The sequence below is a fragment of the Tetrao urogallus genome (genome assembly GCF_951394365.1).
Source record: "Tetrao urogallus genome assembly, chromosome: Z".
NCBI lineage: Eukaryota > Metazoa > Chordata > Aves > Galliformes > Phasianidae > Tetrao > Tetrao urogallus.
Window position 1 is genome coordinate 68164293 of NC_136816.1, and position 15748 is coordinate 68180040.

Here is a 15748-nt window from a genome sequence, read left to right on the forward strand (position 1 = left end):
GCTGTAGGGCAACTACTGTTGCCTTGAACATTAGCTATAATGCCAGCAGGGTTATAACATTCACAGTCAACCTATTTGGAATCTTGAGAGCATATGGCAGTGAATTAATTTCAAATGGCTGATGCTCATAATGTCCCCAGTCTTTCACTCTGAGACAGGGATTGTGGGCCTGTTTATGGCAGTTTTCAGTCCCACTAATTAAGGAAAACTGGTCTGACTTCAGCTTAATCTAATATACTAGGTAGCAAACCTTTGTGGGAGAATGGTTCTGATAGCGCGGGGGAGAAACAGCATCAGCTTCTAATTTTTTTCATCCCTCTATTAGGTATTTATCTACAACAGTGCCAATATGGGTGGCAAACTTAAAAAGCCCAGTTTCTGTAGGCTAATCTGTTTTTTTTTCTGCAGACATGTGTTGTTGACACAGATTAACCATATGTCAGCTGAGAAATAAATTGCCAGTGCTGAAGTTTGTTGTTTCTAGTAGCAGTATGAGTTGAAGATCTTGTTGGTATCCTGCAGACTGCTGTCATAGCTTTGCTGACACAGCTGTTTGGACGTGGCTGTTACCCAGTCTTGATCTGCATTAGTGATTTTTGGAAAGAGGAAACGTGGTGCTTTACTTTTAGAGTTGATTCAGCTTTTTCACCTGGTTCATGGCATGACCCCACTTTGCGCTCTGACAGAGAGAGCAGGCTGCAGCTTATGGGTGAGAACAGAAGTGCTTTCAGTGCTTGTAGAGAAACTATTGGCACCAGTATGAGATGAAGTTGGTCTCAAACTGGCCTAAGGTGATGAGAGATAATTATTCATAAGTGATAATGTGGATCAAAAAGATTACAGTGAAGTATGTGACCAAGCCTTTCCAGTGTGCCAACTATCCATTGTGTAATGGACAGTGAGGACTAATTGAATCTGAAATTCCTATCCAGAAATGAAAGCTTCTGTTTTCTAATGGAGTTTTCTATGTCACATGACAGCTTAATAAGTTTTTAAGTGATAGTTGGTATAGGTTCGCTGAAGTATTTTCACAATTTGATTTGATTGTGCAAAGACTACTGTACAAAACCTAAACTTACCAGTAAACAATACAGAAACTAAGCAATTGAGTTAACTGACCAAACTTTTACAGCTGAGGAAAGAAAAACAGTAAAAAACAAAATGTTAGTGTAGGAGAACTGTGTAGCCTCAGCTTTTGTTTTTCACTTCATTGTAATGTTTGTAATTTATGTAGGAATAAAAACCTGGACTTTCAGGTAAATGCAGCTGTTGTTTTAAGGAAAGTTCTGTAGTTTACACCCTTCCCTGAATTGTGTTGAGTTGTATCTGTAGTGGTTTCTAGGAGGCAAGGTTGCAGGTTCAGAGATTGCTAACATAATCCAAATGTATGGTGACAGATCCTGTGTGAGTTTTTGAGTGCTTTTTTTGCAGTCAAGTAATTTAATAGTTAACGCTCTAAATTTAGATGGCTTACTTTTAGAAATGGTTTCAGAGCAACTCTTCATCTTGTTAAAGAGAACAGGTCCTCAGGCTTTCAGCTGGTATTTGCCATGTGATGGTCAGATGAGAATCACCAACTTCCCTGGAAAGTTTTTGTAGTTAATCCTCATTTACATTTCTCAGAACATGCTGTACAAAATACAGAATTGCATTGCTGCACAAACATGGATTATTCTGGAAGTTTGTCTTTCCTACATATCAAGGGATTAGTTATATGATGAAAACCTGCTCTGATTTAAATATATTATCACTTCATTGTCTTAGTAATGGCTCTCATAACTGGGACTGCTCCCTGGGATGCTTCTTGAAGGTGGCCTGAGAGATAAACTTTACTATCTAAAGTAAAGACACAGTGAAGGAGAAGTAGCGTTTTTTCTTTTAGCAATCAGTGTGTGTTCTTTTTTATTTTTTCCTTCCTAATTGAGTTTTTCTTCCTTCTGATGCTCTCAAAGTTTTCCAGATTTGCTTTCTTACAAACCACCTTTTAAAATTAAAGGCAAAATACTTGTTATAGTTGGTTATCTTTTGTATTTATTACCTTTAACAAAGCTACATGCAGTATCTGATGAAGAACAGCCAATGGTATATGTTTCAGGTATGACCTTATAGTAGCTGTAAACAAAGTTTTTTTTCCTGTGAATGCTAAACTTTGCAGTGTTTTTCCAGGTATGTGGTTTGTGTATGTAAGTGTGCAAGGCACAGAGTCATCACAAGTAATTTAACTTGTAATGAGACATACAGGATTATAGCAGAGATGCTCTTCTGCTTAGATAAGCGCATGGTATAAAATAAACAGCTTCAGGGCAGTTTTTCTATTGCAAGTGCATCATAGAGTTTTCATTCTATAAGGTAGGCTGAATTTTGAATGTAGTCTCCAAGGGATGTTGAAGATTCTCAGATCTTTTAAATTTTGAAGAGAATTGTAGAATCACAGAGTGATTTGCATTGGAAGGGAACTTCAGCTCCAAACTCCTGCAGCGGCACCTCCTGCTAGACCAGGCTGCTCAAAGCCCCATCCAGCCTGGCCTTGAATGTTTCCAGGAATGGGGGCATCCATAACCTTTCTGGGCAACCTGTTCCAGAGGCTCACCGCCTTCACAGTAAAGAACTTCTTCCTCATATGTAGCCTTAACCAACCCTCTTCCACTTAAAAACTGTATCCCTCAACCTACTGCTACATGCCCTTATAAAGTCCTTTTAAAGGCTTTCATGTGGGCCCCTTTAGTTCTTGGAAGGCTACAACATCTCCTTGAAGCCTTCTCCAGGCTGAAGAGCTGCAGCTCTGTGTCTTTCTTGTGTTGGGGGCTGCAGATCTGGATGCAGTACTCCAGGTGGGGTCTCACGAGAGCAGAGTAGAGGGGCAGAATCATCTCCCTTGACCTGCTGGTCTGCTTCTCTTGATGCAACCCAGCATATGGTTGGCCCTCTGAGCTGCAACTGCACGTTGCCAGCTTATGTTGAGTCTTTCATTAGTTGACACCCCCAAATCCTTCTCCTCAGGGCTGCTCTCAAGCCATTCCATGCCCAACGTGTATGTGTGCTTAAGACTGCTCCAACCCAGATGCAGGACCAAGATGCACTTGGCCCTGTTGAACTTCATGAGGTTGGCATGGGCCCACACCTCCAGCCTGCCCAGGTCCCTCTGGATGGCACTCTTTTCCCTGTAGTGTGTCAACTGCACCTCTAAGATTGGTGTTGTCTGCAAACCTGCTGAGGGTGCACTCAATCCCACTGTCCATGTCACTTACAAAGATGTTAAATAGTCCTAGCACTAGTCCCTGAGGAGTGCCACTTGTCATCAGTCTCCACCTGGACATTATGCCATTGACTGTAACTCTTTGAGTGTGACCATCCAGCCAATTTCTTATCTAGCCAGTGGTCCATCCATCAAATCCATATTTCTCCAATTTGATGACCAGAAAGTCATGCAGAACAGTGCCAAATGCTTTGCACAAGTTCACATACATGATGTCAGTTGGCGGTGCAGAGTCCGGTTGTAGACCGGTAGTGGTGTTCCTCAGGGGTGGGTGCTGGTCCGGTCTTGTTCAACATCTGCATCAATGACCTTGATGAGGGGATAGTGGCCACCCTCAGCAAGTTTGCTGATGATATGAAGTTGGGAGGATTGGCTGACACGCCTGAAGGCCGTGCTGCCATTCAGCGAGACCTGGACAGGCTGGAGAGCTGGGCAGTAAGAAACCACATGAGGTTCAACAAAAAGCAAGTGTAGAGTCTTGCGTCTAGGGAGGAATAATTGCATGCACCAGTACAGGTTGAGGGATGACCTGCTGGAGAGGAGCTCTGCGGAGAGGGACCTGGGTGTCCTGGTGGATGACAGGTTGGCCGTGAGCCAGCAGTGTGCCCTTGTGGCCAAGAGGGCCAATGGCATCCTGGGGTGCATTAAAAAGAGCGTGTCCAGCCGGTCAAGGGAGGTGATCCTCCCCCTCTACTCTGCCCTGGTAAGGCCTCCTCTGGAGTACTGCGTCCAGTTCTGGGCTCCCCAGTACAAAAAAGACAGGGATCTCTTGCAAAGAGTCCAGCGGAGGGCCACGAAGATGGTGAAGGGCCTGGAGCATCTCTGCTATGAAGAAAGGCTGAGTGAACTGGGTCTGTTCAGCCTTGAGAAAAGAAGACTGAGAGGAGACCTGATCCAGGTCTATAAATATCTGAGGTGTGGGGGGCAGAATGGCGAGGCCGGACTCTTTTCAGCAGTGTGTGGAGACAGGATGAGGGGGAACGGCCAGAAATGCAGCATAGGAAGTTCCGCACAAATGTGTGCAAGAACTTCTTTACGGTGAGGTGACGGAGCGCTGGAACAGGCTGCCCAGGGAGGTGGTGGAGTCTCCTCCTCTGGAGATGTTCAAGACCTGCCTGGATGCCTACCTGTGCGACCTGGTGTAGGGAACCTGCTTTGGCAGGGGGTTGGAATCTCTGGAGGTCCCTTCCAATCCCTATGATTCTGTGATTCTGTATCTGTTGCAGTTTCCATGGAATTAAATAGGATGCATTACTTTTGAAGCAGCCTCTGTATTTTTTAAATAGCATAGCTCAGGCCAGGTGATATTATACAATGTGTCCTATGAAAAAAAGCACCAATCCAGAATGCTGGAAATGATGACTTTGTGTAATACTCTTCCTCTCTGGTGTTTGTGAGAAGAATGTCAGAAACATTGTTTTCCTCGTGTCCAAGCAAGGAGATGTTAAAGCTTGTTAATTTTGTTCTTTAATTTGAACTGTTGTCTCACTTCTCAAGTTCACTGTCCAAAGAAAAGTGAGCAGTTTGCTAGTGTAAATTCAGTATTTTTTGTTCAAAATTTTTTGCACTTCTGAACAATCAAAACTCGATCTTTCAGGTTGTTGGTTTTCATATGGTTGTAGAAAGTTTCAGGGTTGGTGTTGGCACTTCATAATTGCACTGTGAGGATATTCACTGCTAAATTGTTGTAACCATCAGTAGGAGCGGACTAGTTCCATGTATGGCAGGATCTCTAGGGTGTGCACTGCAGTGTTACTTCACTCATGTGTGTGATCCTGAGAGGGAGAGTTAGTCTGAGCAATTAGTAGGCAGGCTGAATAACAGAAAAAATATGTATTTTATCACAGAAATTTTAACAGTCCTACTTCCCTTTGGTTCCTGTTTGTCTTTGAATGTCAAAGCATCAGTTGGTTTTATGCTTTTGCATCTTAAACGTAAATTTTTGTGTTGAATCTCAGAAGAAAAAGAGCATGTTTCAGAATTTACTTCCATATCCATGTGACTGGGTGCTGTTCAGTACCATGCACTTCCTTTTTTTCTGCTAATATACTCATCATTGCAAAATTTTGTATGGAGTAAGACTCTTAGGGAAACTGCAAAGAAATACTGAAATTTTCGTTCTTCGCTGCTAAAGAAGGGTCCTTTCTGACTTCATGATCTGTGTGCTTTGTTTGTCTTTCATCTACAGGGTTGTCTACAAAAGGGAATTTAAGAACAAGATATTTACCAAAATGTCATAAAGGTGAAACTGAGCTGAAGGTGCCTATAGCTGTTTCTTCTGTTTCCATGGATCCTGCTAGAAGCACAGGAGATCTGAAAGTACATCAGGTCAGTAGAGGCAAATTTTTCGTGCTGTGCTGAGTGCGTGTAGTGGAAAGATGTCAGAAAATCTTTAGACTGAAAACTTCTGAATGGTTTTAGAGAGCTATTGTTCTTGCAGACTTGAATTTTTTGCCCACTTGTGCTGTGACCTGCTGGCAAAATTACTTTTCCACTTGGGTGGCTTGCTATCTAAAAGAGAACAAAAGCTGAGTGTGCTCATTTGTGTAAGTGGTATGCAACCAGTGCTATGTAAAATGAATGTAAAATAGATGTGTAGAGGGAGGGAGCAGATTTGAGTAGCACCTAATCTATATGTTACTTGCCAAACACACTGGTAGTATTTCAGTCTGAATAGATATACTAGTTCCATTGGACGTGTTTTAACTTTTAGAAGCAACACCTATAATATTTTTTTCAGAGCAGTTGTGGCTGCTCATGTAACAAGGTAAAATAGCTTTCCATTTCTGACAATAAAAGTTAAAACGTGTCAGAGTAATAGGAGTAATGTAGTAAGTTGATAATATCTTTGATTGCTGCAGTGAATTGTCTTGTCGACTCCTGTTGCAGAAGACACCTCTCCCATAGTTCAAAGTTTACAAGTTTCAAAGCAGTGGAGTTTTCCTCAGAAGTTTATTTTGTATACTAAGGCATCTGCTTTTAATAGCAGTTATCCTCTGGCCATTTTATGCCCTGATCTGGAAGTCTGGAATACTACTCAAATATACCCCCAGTGATTCAGGTGGAGACAGTCAGAGAGCTCCTCCTCCGTCTGGACTGTCACAAGTCCATGGGACTGGATGGCCTACACCCCTGGGTGCTGAGGGAGCTGGCGGGGTGATTGCCGAGCTGCTCTTAGCCATCTATCAGCACTCCTGGTTAACTGGAGAGGTCCCAGAGGATTGGAGGCTTGCTGGTGTGACTCTGATCAAGAAGGGCCGTAAGGAGGATCTGGGGAACTATAGGCCTGTCAGCCTGACCTGGGTACCAGGGAAATTAATGGAGCAAATCATCTTGGGTGAGATCACAGGGCATGTGCGTGGTGTCCAGGGGGTCAGGCCCAGCCAGCATGGTTTCATAAAAGGCAGTGCTTGATCAACCTCATCTCCTTCTACAACTGGATGACCGGACGAGGTAGATGAGGTAAAGACTGTTGATGTAGTCTACCTAGACTTCAGCAAAGCCTTTGACACAGTCTCTTACAGGATTCTTGTGGGGAAACTGGCTGTCCATGGCCTGGACAGATATACCCTTCTTTGGGTAAGGAGCTGGCTAGAGGGCCATGCCAAATGGGTAGTGGTTAATGGTGTGAAGTCCAGCTGGCGACCCGTTTCAAGTGGTGTCCCTCAGGGGTCGGTACTGGGGCTTATCTTGTTTAATATCTTTATTGATGACCTAGACGAGGGGATTGAGTGCACCCTCAGTAAGTTTGCAGATGACGCCAAGTTGGGAGGTAGTGTCCAGAGGGATCTGGATAAGCTGGATTGCTGGGATGAGGTTCAACAAGGCCAAGTGCTGGGTGCTGCACTTTGGCCGCAACAACCCCATGCAGTGCTGTAGGCTTGGGGACAAGTGGCTGGATGACTGTGAAGAGCAAAGGGACCTGGGGGTGTTGGTCGATGCTCGGCTGAACATGAGCTGACAGTGTGCCTAAGTGGCCAAGAGGGCCAACGGCATCCTGGCCTGCATTAGAAATGTTGTGGCCAGCAGGAGCAGGGAGGTGATCATCCCCCTGTACTCAGCATTGGTGAGGCTGCACCTCAACTACTGTGTTCAGTTTTGGGCCCCTCACTGCAACAAAGACACTGAGGCCTTGGAACATGTCCAGAGAAGGGCAGCGAAACTGGTGAGGAGTCTGGAGCACAAGTCTTATGAGGAGCAGCTGAAGGAGCTGGGATTGTTCAGTGTGGAGAAGAGGAGGCTCAGGCGAGACCTCATTGCACTGTACAACTTCCTGAAGGAAGGTTGTGGTGAAGACGGGTTTGGCCTCTTCTTCCAGGCAATGAGCAGGACCTGGGGAAATGGCTGCAAGTTGTATCAGAGGAGGTTTAGGTTATATCCAACCTAAGGAATATAAGGAAGAACTTTCTCTCTCAGAGAGTGGTCAGGCACTGGAATGGTGGTGGTGGAGTTGCTGTCCCTGGCAGTGTTCAGTAGGCATCTGGATGAGGAGCTGCGAGATATGGTTTGATGCTTGTGGTAGCAATGGTGATGGCAGGGCAGTTGGACTAGATGATCTTGCAGGTTGCTGTCAGCCTTGTGATTCTACAATTCTCGTGATATTTGTAAAATTATTGAGCAATGCCGTTTTTCTACAAGATTTGGACAGCATATTGACTATGAAAGCCATTTGAAAGCCATTTCAATGCTGTTAAGTTTCTTGCTAGGTAGTCACCTGGAGTGAGTTTCTAAATTATTAATGTGAGGTATCTTTGTACTTCCAGGCAGTATCTAAAATTTTTGACTGCTTCAGGTTCACTGCTTTATTAACATGCATTAAACATTATTTTGTGTCTGGGTGAAGATGCCTGTCATCTGTGTGCTGACTAAATGCTGTATGCCTCACATGTATGTTCAGTGTGAAGATAGATCGTGCTGTTCTCGATAGTTTGACAGTGTCATTGCTCTTTCAATCCTTAAGTAGCTCTACTTTCCATCTTATGACATGCTAGTATTCGTTTTTTAGGACTGCTCCTGGTCTCTTCTCAGTTTATATTTCTTTTTATCAGTACTTGCTTTTAGAAGGCTGGTATGTCCTTCCACTTTGCAAATGATGTTGTTGTTAAGTGACATGTGGAGAAATTTCACAAATAGCTGCCATTATGCAGAATCTTTATGTAAATACATTTCATTGTAAGCATCTGCAAGTGACGTGCCTCATAGATGTCTTCGTACCTCACTTTAAAATCTACTTTCTTGTATTTTGTGTTGCTAGTATTACTTGCTGTTTAGAGAAATTTTATTCAGTTTTCCCGGTGAAAATTATTTAGAAATTATTATTATTCTTTTATGTATAGTGTGTAATACACCAAATCTGCATTTGAGATTCAGATGTACTTTTACAACTGTGACAATACAATAGCTTCAAATCTTTTACTCTTTTTTAACCTGTTTTTTTCTCATGTCATTTAAATTCCTCATGGAAACCTTGTACTTTGAAGATAAACTCTGAATTGCTTGAAACGAACAGAACAAATACATTTTACTTGTTACAGAGAGGAAGGTTTCTCCAAGTTTGTTCACAAAGAGTTTTCATGACTAAAATAAATAATTTTCTTCCAGGTGCGTGTAGGGTTATATGCATGTCTAGAGAGATTTAATCACTTAATTTTTGTATTGGTAGGTAGCTCACTATTTCAATTTACCAGGATTGTCTACTGAAGAGAATGGTTTGGATTTCAGTCTAATTTGAATCTTAGCAGAAATAATTACCTACCTTTTCTTCCATGTGGACTTGACTAAGCATAATAGGTTGAGAGTTTTGGAGAAGACTTCAGGAACTCTTGTTAGCTCTGGAGTTTTTTTTGCAGTTTGAATAAATCAATGGTTAACTGTTCTTGATCATAATTTTCCATCTTCCTACTTTCTGTTCGACAGAATTTGTCTACTTCGTCAGTAAGTTGTCCTCTTTCAATGTGTGGTTTATAAAGTGAGAGAATCTTCTCCTTATGTTTTCCTCTAGAAAATACGGAGTTACAAAATTATGTAGGTGTGTAGAAAGGGCAAACATCTTGAAAAGGGAGTCTATAAGGTCTTGGAATCTATCTTATTTGTGGTCTTGTTTTTATGATTGTGGCAGAGCTGTTGCTGTGCTTAATTCCACAGTTTCATTTTGAGAAGTGAAGCCAGCAGGGCTGGGAAGTGATTGTCCCTCTCTACTCTGCTACTTTAAGGCCCTATCTGCATCCAGGTCAGGGTCCCCTGCCCAGGAGTGATGAGGAGCTGTTGGAGGAGTCCAGAGGAGGGACATGAAGGTGCTTGGAGGGAGCACCTCTCCTGTGAAGGCAGGCTGAGGGAGCTTGTTCAGCCTGGAGAAGAGGAGGCTCCAGTAAAGCCTCACTGCAGCCTTCCAGTACTTGAGGAGAGCTTAGAAGCTGGAGAGGGACTGCCTTGTTACATGATCTGGTAGCAATAGGACAAAGAGGAATGGCCTTAAGCAAAAGAGGAGAAATTTAGGTTAGTTGCTTAGGAATTCTTTACTCAGAGGGTGGTGAGCCACTATTACAAGTTACCCAGAGAATGTGGGATGCCCCATCTCGGGACCTGGGCAGCCTGATCTGGTTGATAGTTGGCTGCTGTGCCCATGGCAGGGGTTTGGAACTTGATGGGCTTTAAGGCCCCTTCCAACATAAGCCATTCTATGACAAATATTACAATGCAAGCCTGCCTTAAGAATTTTTTGTCTGCCATCTATCTATACCTATGGATGATACTAACAAGCATGGACTAATTTTCCAATTTTTCCTTTTCATTCTGTTTGTTTGTCTGAAAATATGTATGTGGACATTCTGTTGAAATCTCATCTATTAAAGCAATCCAGTTTATAACAATTTTTGAATGAAGAAGAACTTTTTTTAAAAACAAAAAAAAAATTCCAGCAGCAGTCAACTAAAAAGAAAATAAAAATCATTTTCAGACATTTGCAACATAGGAAATGAATATCCTTTAACTATACGTTTAGTTAAACTTAAATTCAGTTGTGTTGAAGGCTGTCTTTGTGTATAGTAAATGGTATATGCTTGGGAAGGAAATTGGAATCCCCTTGAAAAGCACCAAAATGTAATTTGTCTTGTGAAACTGTTTTTTCAAGGAAACTATCTTGAAGTTAAAATGAGAGCGTACTCGCAGGGTCAGGTGAATATAACAAGACTGTAAAATCATCACCTCTTTGGAAAGCTGTATAGTCCTTTGTTTTAAACCACTGTTCAAGAAGCAATTAGCTAAGAGTGGAAAGGAGCACTTCCTCTCTGATGTGTGTAGGTCAGCTGCTATTACTGCTAATGAGGGGAGATAAGTCCAGTGTTTGCTTTTCTATGTTCAGAGGTTCTTCTGTGCTGTATTGTGCTAACTTGGCCAAGCTGCAAAGCATTTGGTAGCCTTCTGTATCTCATGTTGAGCACTGCATGTGCTCAGGGAGGTTTCTAAAAGGCTGGACTGAAAATAAACGAGTAAGACTAAGTGGAAATATTTAAACTTGCCAAAATCTTGGGCACAACAGCACAGCTATTATTACTGCTGTCATCTTGGGCTTCTTATTTTGTGCTTATTGCTAGCAGTGGAGAACTGACTGAAGTTTCTGGAGAATAAAAGCGATTTTGACTAAAGATTTTTTTCCCACTGAGAAACACCCAAAGTAGGTAGTAATAGCAGTAGCTAGGCACTGCAAAGGATTATTGCACAGATGTAGAGCAATATGCCCTCTGGTGGACATTGATAACAAATGCTGCAGTTTTTAACAGTAATAAATGAATGCATTAAAAGAACTGAAGTACTGGAATATGCTAAAGATTTCTTCTGAGAAAAATGGTAAGTTGAGAAGGTAGCATATAAATAATTAGAAACAAATGATGGTGACTTACAAAGGGCTGTGTACTTTTTGATGCATTAAAAATTGTATGAAATATGTACTTACATTAACAATATATTGCACACATTTTTTACTGTTTTGTTTGCTTTGCTGACAGTTGCTAAATCGGAATGTTTTTTTCTTACTCTGTATTTCAGGATTCCAATAAAATAAAGTTTGAATCTGGGTTTGAATATTGCTGCACTAGATTTCTAAGTCATGAGAATCTATTGCATTTTATCTAATACAGATCAGTGAATAGTATCAGTCTTGAAACTTTACTCAACATGTTTAGTGTTGAAGAAAGTATCCTGCATTTTACAAGTTTCAAGTCTCTCAGAATTCTCCACAATTTTGGTAATTTGCTCCACTAAACTGTACTTACAGATGAAAGTATGCACACTATTTCCAGTTGGAATTTGTCTATCTTCAGCTTCTAATTACTAGGTCCAGAAATGCTTTTAATGTCTTATGAAATACTTGTTCTCTTTTAAGAGTACTTTCTAAAATGTGGCTTTCAATTTTCAGGTCACTAATGAAGGAGGAATGAAGAGTGCTTCTTTAAAGGATTTATGTCCTGAGGACAAGAGACGCATTGCAAACTTAATTAAAGAACTTGCCAGGTGAGAATAAGCATCACCTGAAAATGCATTATGGTTAAGGAGAGTCATTCTTCTAATTAACATCAAGTAATGTAGAACTGCATTATGGAACTGAATATTTGCATAAAGTAATTTTTATTCCTAGAAGAGGTATGAATAGTGAAGCAGCCTGATCAGTTTTTCCCTGTTTCGGCCCAAAATATCCTAAACATAATGAAAGCAGAAGCCAAAGTTTTGTGACCTGCAGTAGTTCATCCATATAAATACAGTCACAGGACTAGAATTTTGTTTGCTGTGTTTAACCTGTACTTTAAAAATGTTATATAGGTTTATGCTTATAAATATTGTCTTCTGGAAGTAAGAACGTCACTGATATGAAATTCTGTAATGCTTATTTGTCAGGAATAAACTTGTATAAGGAACTGTACCTTACAGATGGATTGCTAAGCTTGTGACTAAAAAATGCTAATCTGTATGTACTCATGTTTGCATGTGTAGAGCAATAGAATCCACTGTGGTTTTAGCTTATTTTGCCAACTTAATTTGGCAAAATTCTACTTTAATTTCTTCATGTTCTCCTAATTCTGTGAAAAGAGAAGCTGTAGTGATGGAATTTTCTCAGCTTGAGTGAGAAGTTTTTGATTTTCATTCCTGTACTAGTTGCATTTATGGAGACAAATGATGTCAAAGATAAATTTGAGTGGGAGAGAAGGGTTGTTTTTCTTCTTCTCTGTCCCTTATGCTTTAGAATCTCTGGGAATCTGCTTCTTTCATGATGCCTATAAAAACTGAGGAACACGTGGAACTGTGGCAGGCTGTATTACGATACCAGAGGAGAAAACTTCATGAGACCATCTTAAGTCCTCTGGGCTAAAAGTTAGTGTCCACGCTCAGAGCTTAGCTGCAAAATTTTGGTAGAACAGAGTGCAAGTTCTCAGTATTAATGAAATACTTTTCATCATAAATTTTATATGTGCAGTAATTGGCAAGCATTACTGTCCTTTTTCTTTTCATAAAAGAAAACTTGGGCAGAGAAATTAAGTTACTTGTTCAAGGTCATGCAATAAGTCTCTGGTGCAGCTAAGAGTATTTTCTCTCTGATTGTCCTCATCCACAAGACCATTTTGCCCACTAATAATTTGTGCCCATGTAGGATTCCTTGCTATACAATATTTCAGTAATTTCTGAAGTTCTTCATGCTTGCAATGCTATTTTATCCTACCTCATGTGTTAGAAAATGTCTAGTTAAGGCTGTCAAAATGAGTAGATTGCTAGGAAGCCTGGTTACAAATTGTCAGATGTTGGAGCTATTCGGACACTGTTGCCACTGTTGATATATAGAGATATATTCTAATATTTAAAAAAGTCTTTTACTTCATTGTTCCTCGTAATACACTGCTCCCTAGTGAATACTTGTACACTAACTCATTTGAGTATGGGATTCTTCTTAAATCTCAGATGCTATGATTTTTCCCCAAGGACAGCTTGATATTTCTGCCTGACATTTCTTCGAAGAAAAATAGAAGGTGCAGCAACATTAATTTTGAAAAGTAAAATTAGTGGAACACTATTATTTTATACTTAGTTCTCTTTTATTTTTAAACCTAATCATATTTTTATTGGATGTAATTAAAAGTCCTTCGCAGAGTAATAGGGATGTTGAACTTTAATTCCGCTCACCTCGTCACTTTTTACAAACTCTCCATAATTTTCATCTTGAGTTGTGCAATGACGGAGAGCTTTTTATAGACAGAACATTTGCTGCTGTTTTAAAGAAGAAAAGGAACCAGCAGAAAGCTTAAAATTTTCTGGGAAGACTGTCCTGTACTAAATAACTGGAAGAATAAAGATCTCACTTGACCAGAGATGTAATTAAACATTCTTATTTTGATGCTGTTTGTGAATTAGAGTAATGGTGGTTGAAACTGATTGCTGCACGGTTATTGCAGGATGGTGGAAGAAAAAGATTGGTCAACAACTGCCTGCATGAAGGCAGATACGCTGGTCAGCAACTCTCCGCATGAAGGCAGATGTGCAGTGACAAAATTCTGTCTGCATAGAAACCAGTGGCAAAATATGATTAATGTCTGGTGCTTGGATTTCAACCACATCTTACTTTAGCAGTTCAGAGTAGTGTTATTCACCTGACTTCTGCAGCTGCTGAAGGAAAGCTGATGTACTTTTCCTATTTTCCCTTCTTTTCCTCCAACTCTCATTCCCATTGCACTTTTGAACACTGAGAAAATGAATCAGCTTATATGCTGAAGTGTGAGACTTTGTCTTGGTGTGAGTAAATTGTGATGCTGCCTATATTACCGCAGAATCATAGGATGATCTGGGTTCAATAGGACCACAATTATCATGTTGTTTCAACTCCCCTGCTACATGCAGGGTCACCAGCCACCAGACCAGGCTGCCCAGAGCCACATCCAGCCTGGCCTTGAATGCCTCCAGGGATGGAGCATCCACAACCTCCTTGGCAACCTCTTCCAGTGTGTTACCATCCTCTGTGTGAAAATTTTCCTCCTGATATCTAACCTAAACCTCCCCTGTCTCAGTTTAGAACCACTCCCCCTTGTCCCATCACTATCCAGCCTCATAAACAGCCTTTCCCCCTCCTGTTTATATGCTCCCTTCAAGTACTGGAAGGCTAGAATGAGGTCTCCCCCGAGCCTTCTCTTTTTCAAGCTAAGCAATAGCAGTTCCCTCAACCTTTCCTCGCAGGAGAGGTGCTCCAGCCCTCTGATCATCCTAGTGCCCTCCTCTGGATCCATTCCAAGAGCTCTGCATCTTTCTTGTGCTGGGGGCCTGAGGCCTGGATGCAGTGCTGCAGATGGGGCCTCACAAGAGCTGAGCAGAGGGGGACGATCACTTCCTTCTCCCTGCTGGCCACACCTAATAATTATTGTTATTATACTTTCCTTTGAAAAACTGAGTTACTCTGCTCGACTTATACTCTACTGTTGGGAATTCCAGTGGTTGACATCACGTTAGCTGTTAGAGACTTGATGAAATTGAATTTTGAGACAGTGTCGAATGGAAGGACACAGCTCTCTCCTTTCTAATCCTTCTTTCTTGTTTAGAATAATTTTAGGTTTTGCTCTGGGATAATCTAACCATTATTGTTGCTCTGAACATATCAAGTTTATCTTCCCTCCTAAAGTGAAAAGAGAAATGCAAACCGGATGCAAACTTAGAAAACTGGAATATTGCAGAATTATGGAATGTCTTGAGTTGTAAGTGACCTTAAAGACCATCCAGTTACAGCCCTCTGTTGTGGGCACAGCTGTCACCTGATCAGGCTGCCCAGAGCGCCATCCAATATGACCTTGACCCCCTCCAGGGATGGGACATCCACAGCTTCTCTGGGCAGCCAATGCTAGTGCCTCACTGTCCTCTGAGTAAAAAAAAGTTCTTCCCTAACATCTAATGTAAATCTCCCCTCATTTAGATTAAAGCAATTTCCCCTTGTCCTATCAGTATCAGACCATCTAAACAATTGTGCTGGGGGCCCCACGTCCTGGATGCAGTGCTCCAGGTGGGCTCTCATGAAGGCAAAGTAAGGGGAGAGTAACCTTCCTCACCCTGCTGGCAGTCCCTCTGTTGATGCAGCCCAGGACACAGCTGGCCTTCCAGGCTGCATATACAGACTGCTGGCTCACATCCAGCTTTTTGTCCACCAGAATCTGCAAGTCTTTCTCCATGGGGCTGCTCTCAGTGAGTTCTCCCAGTTTCCACTCATATCTGGGATTGCTCTGATCCAAGTGCAATGTCTTCAGCTTGGCCTTGTAATATTGTAGATTTGCAGAGTCATGCCCATGAACGCTGAGGAGCTCTGTGAGTAAATGGGTGATCACATTCAAGAATTTCCCATGATTTTCAAAGCCAACCAGCATGGTACCTTCATGTTTTCAACAAGATGCTTCTGGCATGGTGATGAAAGTATTAGGCACATGGTAAGAGCAAATTTTAACTCTCCCTACAAGCAGAATCCTTTTAAGAGAA

General features: G+C 41.5%; 1 protein-coding gene across 1 annotated transcript in view; it reads left to right on the top strand.

Annotated features, from left to right (window-relative positions):
- KIAA1328 overlaps positions 1–15748 on the top strand; it is a gene marked incomplete at both ends in the record, with an annotated part of 180897 nt that overhangs the window by 1624 nt on the left and 163525 nt on the right. The window contains 3 exons of the mRNA XM_079548838.1: positions 2060–2095; positions 5445–5584; positions 11670–11764. Coding sequence (XP_079404964.1) covers positions 2060–2095; positions 5445–5584; positions 11670–11764 — 271 coding nt within the window. The remainder of the gene's footprint in view (positions 1–2059; positions 2096–5444; positions 5585–11669; positions 11765–15748) is intronic.